General features: G+C 23.6%; 3 protein-coding genes across 4 annotated transcripts; 1 reads left to right on the top strand and 2 right to left on the bottom strand.

Annotated features, from left to right (window-relative positions):
• Positions 1–68: 68 nt before the first annotated feature.
• On the top strand, positions 69–5,588 carry LOC103574232 (ATP-binding cassette sub-family B member 10, mitochondrial). The gene is made up of 4 exons (XM_014440038.2): positions 69–263; positions 409–1,104; positions 2,435–3,543; positions 5,197–5,588. The coding sequence occupies exons 2-4, from the start codon at positions 507–509 to the stop codon at positions 5,455–5,457; spliced, it is 1,968 nt and encodes a 655-aa protein (XP_014295524.1). The 5' UTR covers positions 69–263; positions 409–506; the 3' UTR covers positions 5,458–5,588.
• Positions 5,589–6,205: 617 nt separating this feature from the next.
• Positions 6,206–8,954, bottom strand: LOC103574216 (serine/threonine-protein phosphatase 4 regulatory subunit 2). The gene has a single exon (XM_008553620.2). The coding sequence runs from the start codon at positions 8,709–8,711 to the stop codon at positions 6,477–6,479; it is 2,235 nt and encodes a 744-aa protein (XP_008551842.1). The 5' UTR covers positions 8,712–8,954; the 3' UTR covers positions 6,206–6,476.
• Positions 8,955–10,623: 1,669 nt separating this feature from the next.
• LOC103574231 (transmembrane protein 18) lies at positions 10,624–16,471 on the bottom strand. 2 transcript variants are annotated; one of them, XM_053738123.1, is made up of 6 exons: positions 16,294–16,471; positions 16,038–16,213; positions 15,208–15,325; positions 14,678–14,732; positions 14,505–14,598; positions 10,624–11,369 (listed from the first exon to the last, which is right to left on the bottom strand). In XM_053738123.1, exons 2-6 carry the CDS (start codon positions 16,098–16,100, stop codon positions 11,241–11,243), a joined length of 459 nt encoding a protein of 152 aa, XP_053594098.1. In that variant the 5' UTR covers positions 16,101–16,213; positions 16,294–16,471; the 3' UTR covers positions 10,624–11,240. The 2 variants fall into 2 exon arrangements, with proteins under 2 accessions (XP_053594098.1, XP_053594097.1); XM_053738122.1 differs by having other exon boundaries at positions 16,038–16,471.
• Positions 16,472–16,838: the final 367 nt, after the last annotated feature.

Below are 16,838 nucleotides of genomic sequence, written 5' to 3'. Positions count from 1 at the left end.
TTTTTAATTAAAGATAAATTAGTGAGAATTAATTATCGGTAAATATTGCAATATGAATTTATAATTACCTCCATATACATGTATACATATATATCGATGGGCAGGCATTACCTGTTGTACATTTAGAGGAATGAAAATAACCTCGAAAAGTGATAACTTGAAATAAAATTTAAATTTATTCGATAAAAAAAAGAATATATATTTTATAAACTAATATGGTAAATAATAAATATTAATATACATATATTTATATTATAAAAAGAGTAAGTATTCTGTGTATAAATATAAATATTATTTAATATATTATTAAAGATTTATTTACAAAACAAAAGTTACGTCAGTAATTATTATTTAATACATTTAAAAATTTCTTAAACAATGACAAGTGTTTTTTTTTTATTTTTTCAGAAATAAATGTTTTCAAAAGGAAAATTAAATCTAATTATTGAAATAAATAAATAAATGATTATTTATGATTATTTATTAACAATAAATAATATAAAAAGATGACACATTCTGGTAAAATGATAAGTTGTGTTAAATTTTTGCGTAAATTTCAACGGATTAAAATAAATATACCATTAAAATGTTATTACCATACGTTAAGAGTTAATAATAAAAATATATATAAAACAAAAAATCTAAATATATTTAAAATAAATTATAGTAACACATCAAAAGTTAAATTAAATGATATTAAATCTGGCGGAGTACCTAAAGAACGTATACCAAATAAATCAGAAATAAAACGATTATTGTTATTAGCAAGACCTGAAAAATGGAAATTAACTGGTGCAATAACACTATTATTAATATCATCAACAGTGACAATGGCTGTGCCATTTTGTTTAGGAAAAATAATAGATATAATATATACTGAAGACAAGAATAAAACAAAAGATAATTTAAATAAATTGAGTATAGTATTACTTGCTGTATTTATGATTGGTGGTATGTGTAATTTTGGTAGAATATATTTTATGTCAACTTCTGGATACCGCATAACACAAAGTCTACGTAAAAAAGCTTACTCTGCAATATTGAGCCAAGAAACAGGCATGTTCGATAAAATAAGTACCGGTGAATTAGTTGGAAGACTGTCTGGTAATAAATTATAATTTTTTTTTACTTTTTTAATAATATAATTACCCTGATTAAACAAAATGATTTGAAAGGATTAGAAATTTTTAATATTGATGAATCATTTTAAATCCTGACGAGAGAACAGAAATTCAATTATTTTTTTAGTATTAAAAAGTATTCGGAAGTATTAAGAATTTTTACGTCTTTTTAATCATTTTCAATCTTATGCAATTTCGAAAAGGATTAACACTATTTGAAATAATTAAAATTTTAATCATTTTTAATTCTACCAAATCATTTTTTTAAATCAGGGTAAGATAGTACAGTTGATTTCCGGATTACCGTTGGAAAGTATAATACTGAAAGTAGCAGATATGAAAAAACTTTTCCTTCTAAATAAACTGCTTACAGAAAAAAAAATTAAAAAATTCCATGTTAATAACTTTAATAAAGATTTTTTTTTGTGCATACTAAAAAAATTTTATTAAATTTCCTCCAGCTACAAGTGTACCACTAATTCATTTTTAGAGTATTCTCACAAGTAACTTGTTTAGTAGAACAAGGAAATTGATGTCTGCTACTTTCAATATCATTTAAATTTTAATGAAATTTGAGATATTAGTAGAGAATGATAAAAAAAGAACCAATTAAATTTTTTAATAGCTACAGAAATAAATCATTTTTTTTTTACTTTATCATTTAAAAATATTACAAAAACATTCAAAATTGTCGATATAAAGTTCCAAATTATTATTTTTTTTAAACTACTTTTTACAATTTTACATATAACTATTTTATTATAATTTCGATCATTAAACTTGAATATTGTTCAAGATTTTAGTAGCGATATTATTTAAAAAGCTGTTTAAATTTACATACTTATTACTTTTTAACAAAAATATTTATATGCTCAATAAATATTTGAATAAACTTGAGATTGATTTTTTTTAGTAAACTTGTTTCTTGCCATTATCGTTATGACACAACTTCAAAAAATTTTTTTCGTAATAATTATTATTTGGTCAAAAAGGTTTCAAAAATATCATTAGTTAAAAAATTTATATAAACATATATATACGGGATATTACATTTTTTATCACTGCGATAATTTTTTTTAGTTTTATTGGATTGAAATGAAATTTTTTATATACATTTTTTTGAAGCCAATACTTTGATTGAATTAAAAACTTTATAAAATCTTAAAAATTTTAAACAATTAATTTGCGTTGATTCAACAATTAATAATTATTATTTTGTGTCAAGTCACAAATGAATTTCATAAAATTCAGTTAAAAGAATAAATTTATTTACTGTTGTTAAATAGAATTTTTAATTTTTTTTAATTTTATAGGTGACGCCCAATTAGTTAGTTCAGCAATAACAAGTAACGTATCTGATGGTTTACGTTCATCAATAACAACATTAGCTGGTGTTTCAATGATGTTTCATTTATCACCTCAACTTGCTTGTGTTGGATTAGGAGTTGTTCCACCAATAACAGGTTTAGCAATAGTATACGGTCGTTTTGTTAAAAAAATATCAAAAGATCTTCAAAGTAGTTTAGCAGTACTAAATACAACAGCTGAAGAAAGAATAGGTAATATAAGAACAGTAAAAGCTTTTGCACAAGAAAAAAATGAAATAAAACGTTATAGTTCAAAGCTTGATGATTTATTAAATTTATGTTACAAAGAAAGTTTGTATAGAGGTATATTTTTTGGTTTGACTGGTTTTACGGGTAATGCTATTATTTTATCTGTATTGTATTACGGTGGTGTTATGATATCAGACGCAGCAATAACTGTTGGTAATCTTAGTGCATTTTTATTGTATGCTGCTTATACTGGTATGTCACTAAGTGGTATATCTAATTTTTACACTGAATTAAATCGTGCATTAGGTGCAAGTACAAGACTTTTTGAATATATAGATCGTAAACCAAAAATACCTATTGAAGGAGGAAAAATTTTAGACAAACCATTGAGGGGTGAAATAATATTTGATAACATTTCTTTTAAATATCCGACAAGAGAAGATTGTTGGATATTAAATAACTTTTCATTAAATTTATCAGTTTGTTCTGTTAATGCTATCGTTGGTCCATCGGGTTCTGGAAAGTCAACAATCGCTTTATTATTATTACGATTATACGATCCGCAATCTGGTAATATTTTAATAGATAATTATAATATTAAGGAATTAAATCCACCGTGGATCAAATCACAAATCGGATTTGTATCACAAGAGCCCGTTTTATTTAATGGTACTATTAAAGAAAATATAAGTTATGGTAGAGATGATGCCAGTGACAATGATATTATTGAAGCGGCAAAACTAGCAAATGTTTTGGAATTTACTCAAAGAATGACTGACGGATTGGATACTCTCGTTGGAGAACGTGGTGTTACTTTGAGTGGAGGACAACGACAACGAGTTGCTATTGCAAGAGCTTTAATAAAAGTAATAATATTTTAATACTTAATTATAAATATTAATAATAATTAATATTTTTGAAATTTTTAACAAAACGGCTTTCCTGATCACGTGTTTTCTTGACACAATTTTTCGTTATATGACTCAGATCCTAAATTTTTATAAATAGCAATGTTGAAAATTTTCATTAAAATTTAAGGCATATTAATTTGTTATTCACAAATTACTATAAGTCATAAATTAACTTAGTTATCTACTTTATTTTTACATTATCACTTAAATTTTTTAAGTGATAAATATCATGAAAATTAAAATCACGGTATATTTTATCTTAATAATTGTTTCTCTATTGTCCATAAATAATATTAATTTTAAAGCCGATCGTTAAAACACAATAGTTTTAATCAAATTTTCTTTTTATGTATAATTAGTTTTTAAATACGCAAAATTTTCTAGCAAGACTATATAAACTCACAATCATCAAAAACTAATTAAGATTTAAAAAAAAAGAAGATAGTGCTATATTTTTAAGATTTTTTAAATTCAACTTAATGTATTTATTAATTACATGGAACATATATTTTTAAATAGTCACATTGTATTTTCATGGCAATTAATTAAGATCAATCAAAGTATTGAGTTAGATTTAAATTCACGAAATTTTAAATATACACTACTAAATTTTTTTTTCAACCCGTAATTAATTTTTGATAATTATAAAGTTATTCAAGTCTTGGTATGAAATTTTTCGTATTTAAATAATTAATTATTCTAATAATAAAAAAATTTTCAATTAAAATTATGATTTTTTTAATAATTTTATATTGCGATCATAATTTCTATGAAATATATGACTTGAAAATATAAAGTAATATGAAAATTAAATATTTTAATAATTTAATTGATAATGATATTTGCATTCTGTATTTATGACTGATTTTATCTTGATAATAATATTAATTAAGTTGCTTTCAATTTCAAAGTAAGTTTTTAACAGTGCGGGACTAAAAATTAACTGTGTTTTTAATGTAATTATTGTTGTCTATTCGTGTTAAATTAGAAGTACAATAATAATGTAAAGAAAAAGTAATCTTTGATTCTTGGTTATTAATAGTATTTATAAATTATATCAAAAAATTAATTTTTTTTAAATATAACACTATGAATGCAAAAATTAAGAATCTGAGTGATAAATAGTGACGATGCGGCACCCAATGAAAAATATTAAGTGCCAATAAAAAAAAATGATTAAACCGCCGTTTCATTAAGAATTTCAAAAATAGGGTAACGTCACCAATAGGCGGACAATAATTAATTTCTTTGATAAATGACAAAAAAAAAATGAGAATTACAATTATAATTTTTTCTCTTGCAAATTTCATTTATTCAAATTCATATAAAAATGACTTAATGGGTTCTTACAATTTTTCTCAAATTTTTTTTTCTCTTTATTACTAATTTTTTTTTATACTTAAAATAATTTTTTTTTAGTTCTTCATATATTTGAACGCCTATTAAATTTACAAAATTTAGTATTTCACTATTTTATAACTAAATTCTTTACTGAAACTTAAAAATTCTCTTAATTCTCTCGCTATTGGTCTCATTGCCCTATAATGCACTGATCGTTGATTAAAAATAAAAAAAAATACTAATAATAATAAACTTACCTTGTTATAGAATCCGAAGATTTTAATTTTGGATGAAGCGACCAGCGCACTTGACGCTGAAAGTGAAAATTATGTCCAAGAAGCATTAGAACGAGCTACTCAAGGTCGTACGGTATTAACGATAGCCCATCGATTGAGTACAATTAAAAATTCAGATAAAATTGCAGTTATTGACAAAGGTCAGGTTGTTGAAATTGGTAATTATAATGAATTAATGTTAATTGAAAATGGATTATTTAAAAAATTAGTTAAACATCAAACATTCACTTAAAATTGTATATTAAATAACTTAAATCTTTTATTAGTTTGTAAATTTTATGTGGTGGGATGTAATATAATAAATATACGTATATGTATATATATATGTTTATATAAAAAATTGACAAATTTAATGAAAATGTTTTTTTTTCTTTTTTTTAATTTTATTATCCTAAAGTGTAATTAATTAATATAAGTTTTTGAAGTATTAATATTTCAAATCATTTTTTTTTTATTATTAATAATCTGCATATATTTTACTTATAAAATAATATACACAGGTAACTTACATTAATTTTACTAGTTTATTATAATTATTTAATTTTATCTTCTATTTATTTATAGTTATATTTAAAATAACGTGTACCCCGTTATTGATAGTAATTAATTCCATTTCAAGTAATTTATTAATGTAATATTTTTCACAAATTATTTTATTAATATTTATAAGGATAATTACTATTAATTTTTTTTTTTTACTATTTTTCATTTATTTTAAGTATTATTTCATTGATTTTAAAAAGTTTTCAGGCAGTGTTATTAATTTTAATTGCATCTCCGACAAAAAAAAAGTTATTTTTATTTTTAAATTAAATCACCGTCCATATTATTAATTAAATGTAAGAAAATTTATTTTTAGATAATTACATAACTTAATAAATAATTAAACTACATACATCAAACAAATAATTTAAGAAAAACAAAAAAAAAAAAAAAAAAAACAAAAAAAATAAAAAAAAAAAAAACTACAAATACAAATCTTTCAAAATTTTGGGGCACATATCTTGAAGTAAATTAAGTTCTTAGAAATAATTGTTTTAAATTGACATAATATTAAAAAATAATAATAATGAGTAATATATGTACTAAGTTTTATGAAAAATTTATGTCAAAAATTTTATATTTTATTTTTATTTAAATGTCAATGGGTTTAAGCCACGGTAAAAAAATAATAAGTCATGAGAATATTTATATAAATATATAAATATATGTATATAAATGAATATATACATATATGTGTATATTTATTTATTAACTTCTTATCTGATCTCCACTTTCTTGTTCCATTGGTTCGTCTTGTTGAAATACTTGAACAGGTTCCTCACTGTCGACTTCCATTGATTCAGTTTCCATTAATTCTTCTTTTTCTATTGGAGTACTTGATAATTCAGGAATAGTAGGTAATAAATCAGTATTTAATTCAATAGTAGCGTCATTATTACTATCTAAATTAACTAAATTTTTATTATTTTCTACTTTTAATTCTTCTGTTTCTGGTTCCGTTTGTGTTGGTGCTTGTAATTTATTACCATCATTAACAGCAGTATTATCATTGTCATTAACATTAGCGTCAGTAAGAGCATCAGCTTTTCTATAATCAGATACTTCTAATTGACTAACTGGTACAGTATTTATATTTATTAATTCATCTTTAGGTTCTTCAATAATTGGAATAGGATCGTTAATTGATGAATTATTAAATTTACTGTCATCATCCATCGCTTCTTGAATAATAACACTATTACTTTTTTTATCAGCCTTTGAATTCTCTTGTGTGTATTCACTTGATAATGAGGTTGGCGATGACGATGATGATGAAGAAGAGGAAGATGACGACGAAGATGATGATTCTACTGGAGGTTCTTCAATAATTGGTTTTGGAGTATCGTCAGAAGTACTTTCTTGTGTATTTTTATCATTTTCATTTGATTTTTCCGAATTATCTATTGGATCATTTGATGTAAATTCTGTTGATTGTTCAGTAATAAATAATGTTGATTGTGCTTGAATTTCATGTGAATTTAAATCTGATGATTTTAAATCTTTTTCATTTTCATTAAGATTTTTATTATTATCTATTAAATTATCTGTATCTTGAAATTTGTCACATTTTATTGTCGTATCACTGACAATTTGACAATTATTGTCATTAATTTCTATTTTTTCTTGTGATGTGACAACCGAGAAATTACGATTATTATCTGTAAATTCATTATTTGAATCATTATCTAAACGTTGACGTTTTTCTGGTGATCCTGATTCTAAATTACTGTCATAAGATGATTTAGATTCATCACCAGATTTAGAATCATAATCTTTTATATCTGGATTTGATTTATCATCAATACATTTACTTAATTCATCATTTTTAATTGATGCTGATTCAATTACAATTTTATCATTATCAGTATAAAATTTATCAGAAATTTCGTCATTGATTTTATCAGGAAAATCTTTTGATTGAAATGTTGTTTGTAGTTTTTTATTATTATTATTTGATGATTCTGAATCATCATTTTCAGAATCCAAGCTTGGTTGTGAGCTAGTATCTTCATTTATAATTGCTTCAGGAACATCATTTGCAATTGGTGATATTTGATCTGTGGCATTTGAAATATTGTTATTATTATTATTATTATTATTATTATTAATAGTAGTAGTAGTAGTAGTAGCAGGAGCAGCAGGAGCAATAGTATCATTAACAGAAGTTGATGTTATTGGAGTATTAGACATATGAGCAGCAGATATAAAACTAGACACAGTCATTTCCAATCTTGATGATTGATCTTTATTATTATCATGTATTGTTAAATTATCATCAACGATCGATGATGAATTATTAACATCTTTAGTTAAAATTTTATTTGATGGTAAAATAGTTTCAACTAATGATTGATCATGTTCCGATGATGTAAGTGATGATGAATTAGCATCAGGAGTAGTACAATCTTTAACCCATGATTCCATTTCAACTTCTTGTGAAGATTGATTGTTTGGTGTTATATTATTATCATCATCAATAGATCCATTTAACATACTCTCACCATTTTCACTTCGTCTTGCTGCTGGACCAGGTTCTTTTGTTGATACAACTAATATATTTTTTTCAATAGCGCGCATAAATTTATCAACACGATTATATTCTTTACGTGGTGATGTTAATAATTCACATATCCTTTGTACAGTAAATGGGGCACTTGCAAATGACTCCAAAAGTTCAAGAAGATTACATTTCATAATGTCGTAATTAAAATGCTCAATATTTGGGCTTGATGCCAAATCAAGTGCCGGACAATTTTCATAAAAATCAGTCATCACACGTACTAATTTTTCACGAAATAATGGTTTTATTAATGACCATTGATATACTGGATCACCAGTTTTAGCAACAAAACAAAGATAATCTTCAAGTTCACGTGGAATTTCAGATGGTCGCATTTTAGAAAATTCATCGAGAGCTTGTAACACTTCCTCTGGATTATCCATTTTTAATCGGTTATTTATTATTATTTGATTTTTTTTTTAACTTACTATTATTTTTTATTGTTATTATTATTTTTTAATTGTTAACAAATTGTCAAGAATGACAATAAAACTTTAGTTTGTTTGTTTGTTTTTTTTTTTTATTTTCTTTTTAGTGATTACGAAAAATTAATTAACACAAATTTAATGAAAGAGGTTGTTAGACTCGATGCTTATTGCAAACCAATGCAAACACCCTGAACATTATAAATTATCAGACCAGTAAACAGCAACGCCGAGATAAGTCTTGAAGCTAGTGACACGTCTAAAAAAAATGGCGGCACTCATCTTTACCAACTTAATTAATTACCGCGAAATTTAAACTCAATAAGGTAATAAAATATAAATTTTGTTTAAATATTTAAAAAATTAAATAGTTTAAAACAATCATCAATTAAAATTGTTTAAATATTTTTTTTTAAATAAAAAAATATTTTTTTTCGAGACATGAAAATTGATAATAAAAATATCAATAGTGAAATAATAAAGTTTTAAAAGTAAATATTATTGAATTATTTGTTTGCAAGGTATAATTATAAAAAGGGGCAAAATGGACAGTTTTTTTATTTTTTTAAATTTTAGCTCTTATGAATCGAAAAAAAAAATTATTTTTATAATCTAGACCGATAAATTGTTTAATTACTAACGAGTAACTTGCAGTCAGTAAGTGACTGTCCGAGTATTACTACAAAATTAATTGAATATGATTTGAATTTAACTGTTTATTGAAATCTATACTCTAGAATCTTTTGTTTACTTCTGTTATCATTAAAACTTAATGGGACCAGTCTCATCATTGATTCGTAAACTGATTGATTTCAATGATAGTATAATCATGGGATTCTTATAAAAAATCTACACATGGTCAAATTTTTTGTTATTGGTCATCTAATATATTTTTTTCTACTAATATCAAATTAAATCTGTTTAATTTTTATAATCATAGAAGACGTGACATAGTCTACATTTTTCTTATTTTCTTTTAATTATATATAATCAATCATATTTAGTGACAGAATAATAAAAATAGTAATTTATTTAAACAAAAATATGTTGTCTTATTTTTATCTAATTATTAAGAAATTTTTATTAAGCAAATAATTATCATTTAACAATTTAAAATGCTTACCTCTTAAAACTATACTTGTAAAACTCTTTATATACAAACAGTAATGATCAATATTTAAATAACAACATTCATAAATATAAATGTATATATATTTATTAAAATTCGGTTTGACAAAATTAAAGCATCTGGCATATTATGCAAAAAATCACATAAAAAATTTATTGTGTACAATATACTAGGCAAGTTTAATTTTATGATTTATTTAAAACTAATGTGATGAATATGTTTTTCAAAAATATAACAAAAAAAGTTATAGAAGAAAATTCGTTGTTTTAAATATGTTACTATACTTTCTTTTTACGGTATAAATATATATATTTGCAAATATATGCACACATTAAATGATTAAGTACTTAGCATAGACTATAAATTATTAGTAAATTTGATTTCATTAATCATTGCAGACTGACATGAGTTAAACTACAAAAAAATCATTGATTTTTTTTTTAAATGAAAAATATATTGTTAGGAATGTAATCAATACAATTGCAAAATAAGTAAAATTAAAAACAGAACAATAATCTAATAAGTATTTCGTTCTTTCTAAAATATAAATTTAAACCAAAAAATACTATACTAAAATTTAAAATATATTTAATAAATTAATTTTAAAATTATCACAAATAACGATTATCTATGATTTTTTTTTTATAAATATTACACATCAACGAGCTCAATAAAAATGTACAAAGTTATTTTACGTACTAGATTTTAGTGCCAATAAATAACTAGTAAGTCACACGTTTCTTTTATTATTTTTTTTTTTTCATTCATATATAATACACTGTAAAAAATTTGCGGAGTAAACGCGGATTCAATCCGGAGTTAATGCGAAGCTGATGACTGTGTATTTATTTAATCCCCTTGGAGTAAAATTCACTCCGAAGGGGAGTTTATTTTAATATTAAAAGTCCGAATCAAAGTGAATTCGGAATAAAATAAAAGCCAGATCACTTCGGAATTCCTCCGTTAAAAAAACAAGCTCCCTATTTACTCCGTATGCGGAGTATAAATCATTTTCTAAAACTCCGGAACTCCGAATGACGAAGTGAATTCGTATTTAATTAAAATCCGTATTTACTCAAAATTCACTCCCGTTTTTTACAGTGTATTATTACTCATGATAGGTATATTTATATTTTCGATTAAAATAATAATAAGATAACGCAACTTAAAATTAAAGCCGTATTTTGATATTTATAAAATAAAAGCTTAAATTATAAAAAATGAATAATTTCGATGATTAACACTCCATAAATCACTTTGAATTCCTGGTATAATTCGCTGTCGATTAACTGTTAATAACCAACAATTAAATAATTATTTTGATAAGTAATAAATTACTTTGACTAGATTTAGTATAACTATTCGTCTTTTGACTTGTTAGTTACGCTAGACGCAGCATCACCACTTTGACGAATTTTAGCCCGCTGCCGAAGTTGTGCTCGTTTTAAATTTGTTGTTAATTGACTGGATTGATAAAGCCAACTTGCCTTAAAAATGATAAAATCAATAAATAAATAATACAAATATTTACAAAAAAAAAACAGTAAATTATTTTGGAAACTTGTATGCATTTAAACAAATAAATACATGTATAAACAAAATGATCCTTATAGCTATATTCTAATTATTATACAAACTAATGATTAATAATTCCAATTAACTAGATTTCAATTATAAATAAAAGTTTTTTCTAACTGCCCGTGTAAAAAAAATCGTCAAAAAAAAAAAAAAAAAAAAAAAAAAGGTTGAAAAAGCGTTGACTATTCCAAACTTCAAAATGTAACACTAGGACAAACTTTTTTTTAACAATTTTTAAACTTATTTGATTTTCCATTGAAAAAGATAAATTTTCATTTCAAATCATGTTTTTTTTCAGTGCAAAGTACGGTCAATAAAGACTGATTTTCATTTATTTCTGAATTTTTTTTTCTTAGCATATTTTAATGCTATTGTCAATGATTGATTTTTTTTTTGAAATTTCAATAGTTTAAAAAACGTTAAAAAAAGGTTCATTGTTGTGTCATGTTTTAAAGTTTAAGATTAGTCAACACTTTTTCAACCTTTTTTTAACAATTTTTTTTTTTTTTACGAATGATCGTCGGTATATTAATCACATAAATATGCTTTTTATCACCGAAGTAATTTTTCGAGTATTGGAATAAACAAAAAAAATAATCATTACTGCATCGTTCGATATCATGAACAGAAAAGTGTTATTGACCATCAAAACTAATTATAAATTCGATTATATTTTTTTGTAAATTGATTTAAGTAATCATGAGAATTTTTGAAACTGTAGCCATTTCTAAGAATTTTGTCTTTTATTATATATGTTCTCAAATTGTTTGTATTCAATAGCTTTATACTGTCATGTAATATGAATCAAGTACCGAGAAACCATAGAATAAGTTTATTTTCAATATTTTTATTCGTTAGTTCGTCGTCTGATTTTTGTCAGAAAGGTTTTGGTTAATAAAGTTTTCATTTATTATATATATATGGGTCATTCCATGTCACATCGACCAATAGTTGGAATCCACCCTTTTCGATTTGGACGAATTTTGGTCACAAGTTTTCTATTACTATATAACGCAATTCTGCCAAAGTTTTTCAACTTCATTCTTTAAATATCTCAAAAACTATGATAGTCACAATAATGATCCAAAGCTTGTTTCGAAAAGGATACTCGAGGCTATAAAAAAAAATATTCCACAAAAAAATTTTAAAAAATCACAAATCTGTCAAATTTTGAATTCGTGAAATTCGTCAAAAATGACGATCGACATTAAATTTTTGGATTAATTTTTTTCGTATAACACCTTAAACTTATTTTAAAAGATCCTGAAATTTTTAGAACTGTGTTTTTTGTTTTTGCTAAAATATGAATTTTAGAATATTATTAAAAAAAAAACAAAAATTATTTTTTCTTCATTTTTTTGTTAAGTGAAGTTAAACAATCACGTAATTTTGTAAATTTCAGCAGTAAAAATTTCACTTATTGACATAATAATATGAAAAAAGACTATTACTGACAGTTATATTCTAATTCATTTGATATCTAAAATATAAATATATACATATATACGCTGTAATACTTATTATTAATTCTCTTTACTCACTCATTCATATTTTACAAAAGATTTATTTGTTTGAATTCATTAAACGAAGAATTTAAGAAAAAAAAAGCATTTGGAATTCAAAACATTTGGAATCAATCTAACAAACATTTCAATAAATTTTATTTTGTACCTATTAGTTTAAATTTCAAACTTTTCAATTTATTGAAAAATTATTTTATCTATCGGGTATCATTATTTAGTAGGAAAACGTTCTTCATTCCTGTAGACAAAATTATATGTGCAATTGAAATCTAGTAAATTAGTTTGTTTGGATAATTTGATTATGAAAATTGATGTAAAAATCTTATTGGAATTTAATTAATCGGTATATATCCTATCTGAAATCTGGCGATAGATTTATATAACAATCAGAATATATATATTCGGGTGTTTCGTTTCCGGCAAAAGTATTTTTTTCGTTGCTCATCAAGCAAAATATTGTTTTTTATGCTAAAACAAAAATTCCTGCTAAGTTTGAGCTTTTAATTCCAATCCTAAGTACTTTCCATTTGATTTCCAAAATTTCCCATTTAAAATACACGGAAATTAAATTACTTTTTTTTTTAACGTTCTAATACTCAGCTGCGTTTTATGATATCGACGCGGTTTTGATCGCAAATTGTAGGGAATTTGGGGTTCTTCATAAGCGCCCATAGTATCTTAGCTGTAATTCCAGCTGTTTCACTGATGTCCGGTAAGGAAGTCATTTTTCGTATCAAATTGACCTTTATTGGCTTGCAGAACGTAAACAAATGAATGCACACCAAAAATTTAAATGGGAATTTTATAGGAAATTTTATTCCCTTCAAAAAAAGCCCTATAAGTCAAGTCGCTAAAGTCCATAGTTTCCGAGTTGTAGGAATTTTAATAATTTAAAAAATATAATATTAAAAAAAAAAAACTGACAATTGCTATTATATTTTTTAAATTATTAAAAATTCTACAACTCGGAAACTATGGACTTTAGCGACTTGACTTATAGGGCTTTTTTTGAAGGGAATAAAATTTCCTATAAAATTCCCATTTTAATTTTTGGTGTGCATTCATTTGTTTTCGTTCTGCAAGCCAATAAAGGTCAATTTGATACGAAAAATGACTTCCTTACCGGACATCAGTGAAACAGCTGGAATTACAGCTAAGATACTATGGGCACTTATGAAGAACCCCAAATGCCCTACAATTTGCGATCAAAGCCGCGTTGATATCATAAAACGCAGCTGAGTATTAGAACGTTAAAAAAAAGTAATTTAATTTACGTGTATTTTAAATGGGAAATTTTGGAAATCAAATGGAAAGTACTTAGGATTGGAATTAAAAGCTCAAACTTAGCAGGAATTTTTGTTTCAGCATAAAAAACAATATTTTGCTTGATGAGCAACGAAAAAAATACTTTTGCCGGAAACCAAGCACCCTAATATGTATACTATAGCTCATTCATGTAAGCTTGAACTATAAAACGTATGAATTTTTCATCCTTTTAATTTTAAATATAATCATACTTACGACCATTATCATACAATTCAGCAATATTGGTACGGAAAATACTATAGATATAAAAAGGCCATTAGAGTCGAAGTATTGCTGTTTTGAAAATAACCTAAAATAAACAAAGTTAATTTTTATTAAAATACAATTATTTTTATACTTAAAGAATTTATTTAATATACATTACTTACATCCATTTACTGGCCGCAACTTCATTTATACTTTCCGAAAAATAAACTAAGAGTACTTTAATGATAAAAAAAAAATTTTAAGTTAGTTTTAAATAAAATTTATAAGATAAAAGAACTAATTATCGACCGGGTTTTTTTTAATATTCTTAAAAATTATATATACTTTATGTAATTGTTGGAAACTTATAAAATTCACTTCTAGTTTATAATACAGAAGAATTAATAAAAAAAAAAAAAAAAAATTTATTTTGTTATGTTTAAAAACTTCATGGAGATTATTTGGTACGTCAATGATTGATGCATTCAAGTAATCAAAAGCGATTAGAAGTATTAAGTAAGAGAATGCACTGAAACAATTTATTTATTATTAATTTTAAGTATAACAAATAAATTATTATCTCATATACTTCTTATAGTGTCAATAATCAGGACTTTTAGTTTATTCGTATTGATTTATAGTAAAATAAAAAAACAATTTATAATAGTATTCATATTACGTTAATAAAGTATTTAATAATAAAATTACTTACAGAGTATTAGGAATAATATTATCTGGAAGTTAGCGTGATTTCTGGTCATCAAGGCAGTCATTGTTACAGCGATATGAAACGCTAATAAAATTGCTAGCCATGGATCCTTCCATTCGATCTAAATGTGTTTAAATAAATTATAATTATTTAGTAAATCAAAATTATGTTAAACATAAATTGTTTAAATGATAATTATTATTTATTAATTAATATATATTTGAGTTAAATTAATTGTTGAGAAAAATTAATCAATACAAGTTATGCAATTAAAAAAATAATTCATTTAGTGTGAAATTGTGAATTTTCAGTTTATAATTATTAAAAAAATATTTAAGTCATAAAATAAAAGTAAAGTTTTAATTTAACAATTTTAATTAGAATTCAAGTAACTTTTTTTTTTTTTGTTAATAGAATTATCTAATATTTAAATTGCTTTTTTAAAGTTCATTAGTACGATTTCAAATATTAGTAATAATAATAATAATAATAATAATAATAATAATAATAATAATAATAATAATAATAATAATAAATTTATTTAAATGAAAATACATTTTAAACATAAGTTTTTAATTATTAAAAATAAATAATAATGAAAAATAAATAATTGAGAAAAAAAATAATAAAAAATAAAATAATTAAATTTTTAAAAAAGTATGTATTTAGCTATGGTATAACCTTAATTTCGTTCAACTTGTACGAATTATTGCAATAAAAAATGCATTTTCGATAAATAAATGCAATGTGCAAGATGCAATGACTTAAAAAAAAAGAAAAATAATAATAATAATAATAATAATAATAATAAAATGAAAAAATAAAAGACTTACGCTTTGCAAAAAAGGCCAGACACCATCAATTGTGTCGGTAGCGATAAACTCTGAGTTCGACATTTGTTTATGCTAAATAATCTTATTTATTTAATTATGTTTGTTTTGTAATAATTAAAAAAGTATTTACATGAAATAGTATCGTCATTTATCTGCACTGTACATGTACACAAAATCTACACAGAAATGAGTCAACACATTGCATATTTTTTGTATATTTTCTTATTTACACATTTAGCTATAGATAATTATATACTCATCCATGTGCTAGAGATGCAATTTCAGTGGTATAATACAATAATAAAATTAATGACTACATACATATATTTAGTTATAATGGCATTACTGAGCAGACATTCATGTAACCATAAATATCATTAACATATAATTTAATTTTCAATAATAATAGAGTTAAAACTTTACTTCTCACGCCATCTACACTCGCGCCTTTTTTTAAACACAAATTTAAAATAAACACCATAAATATGATTTTTACATATATTTAAATATATAGGTTTCAAAATAGAATAAACTAACGAATTCTTCACTCCTTCTAAGTTTTGCTCTAAAAAATGATTTTGTTTTTATAGAGATTTTTATGCCATAAAAGTGTTTATAAATCATTTTATTGATTTTGAAGCAATTAAATTTGAATCAGCAAGAGCAACAGCTTTTATTATTTATTTATTTATTTAAACAAAGGTCCAACAGCAAATGTCATTGAGCGTGTTCAGCCGAACAAAATACTGAGTAATTTTAGTCAGTTAGTCAGACTAAAAGAAATTTTATCCTGAGCTCCTG

The sequence above is a fragment of the Microplitis demolitor genome, chromosome 4 (assembly GCF_026212275.2).
Source record: "Microplitis demolitor isolate Queensland-Clemson2020A chromosome 4, iyMicDemo2.1a, whole genome shotgun sequence".
Classification (NCBI taxonomy): Eukaryota; Metazoa; Arthropoda; class Insecta; order Hymenoptera; family Braconidae; genus Microplitis; species Microplitis demolitor.
Note: the sequence above shows the minus strand (reverse complement) of the source record. Positions and strands in the feature narration are given on the sequence as shown.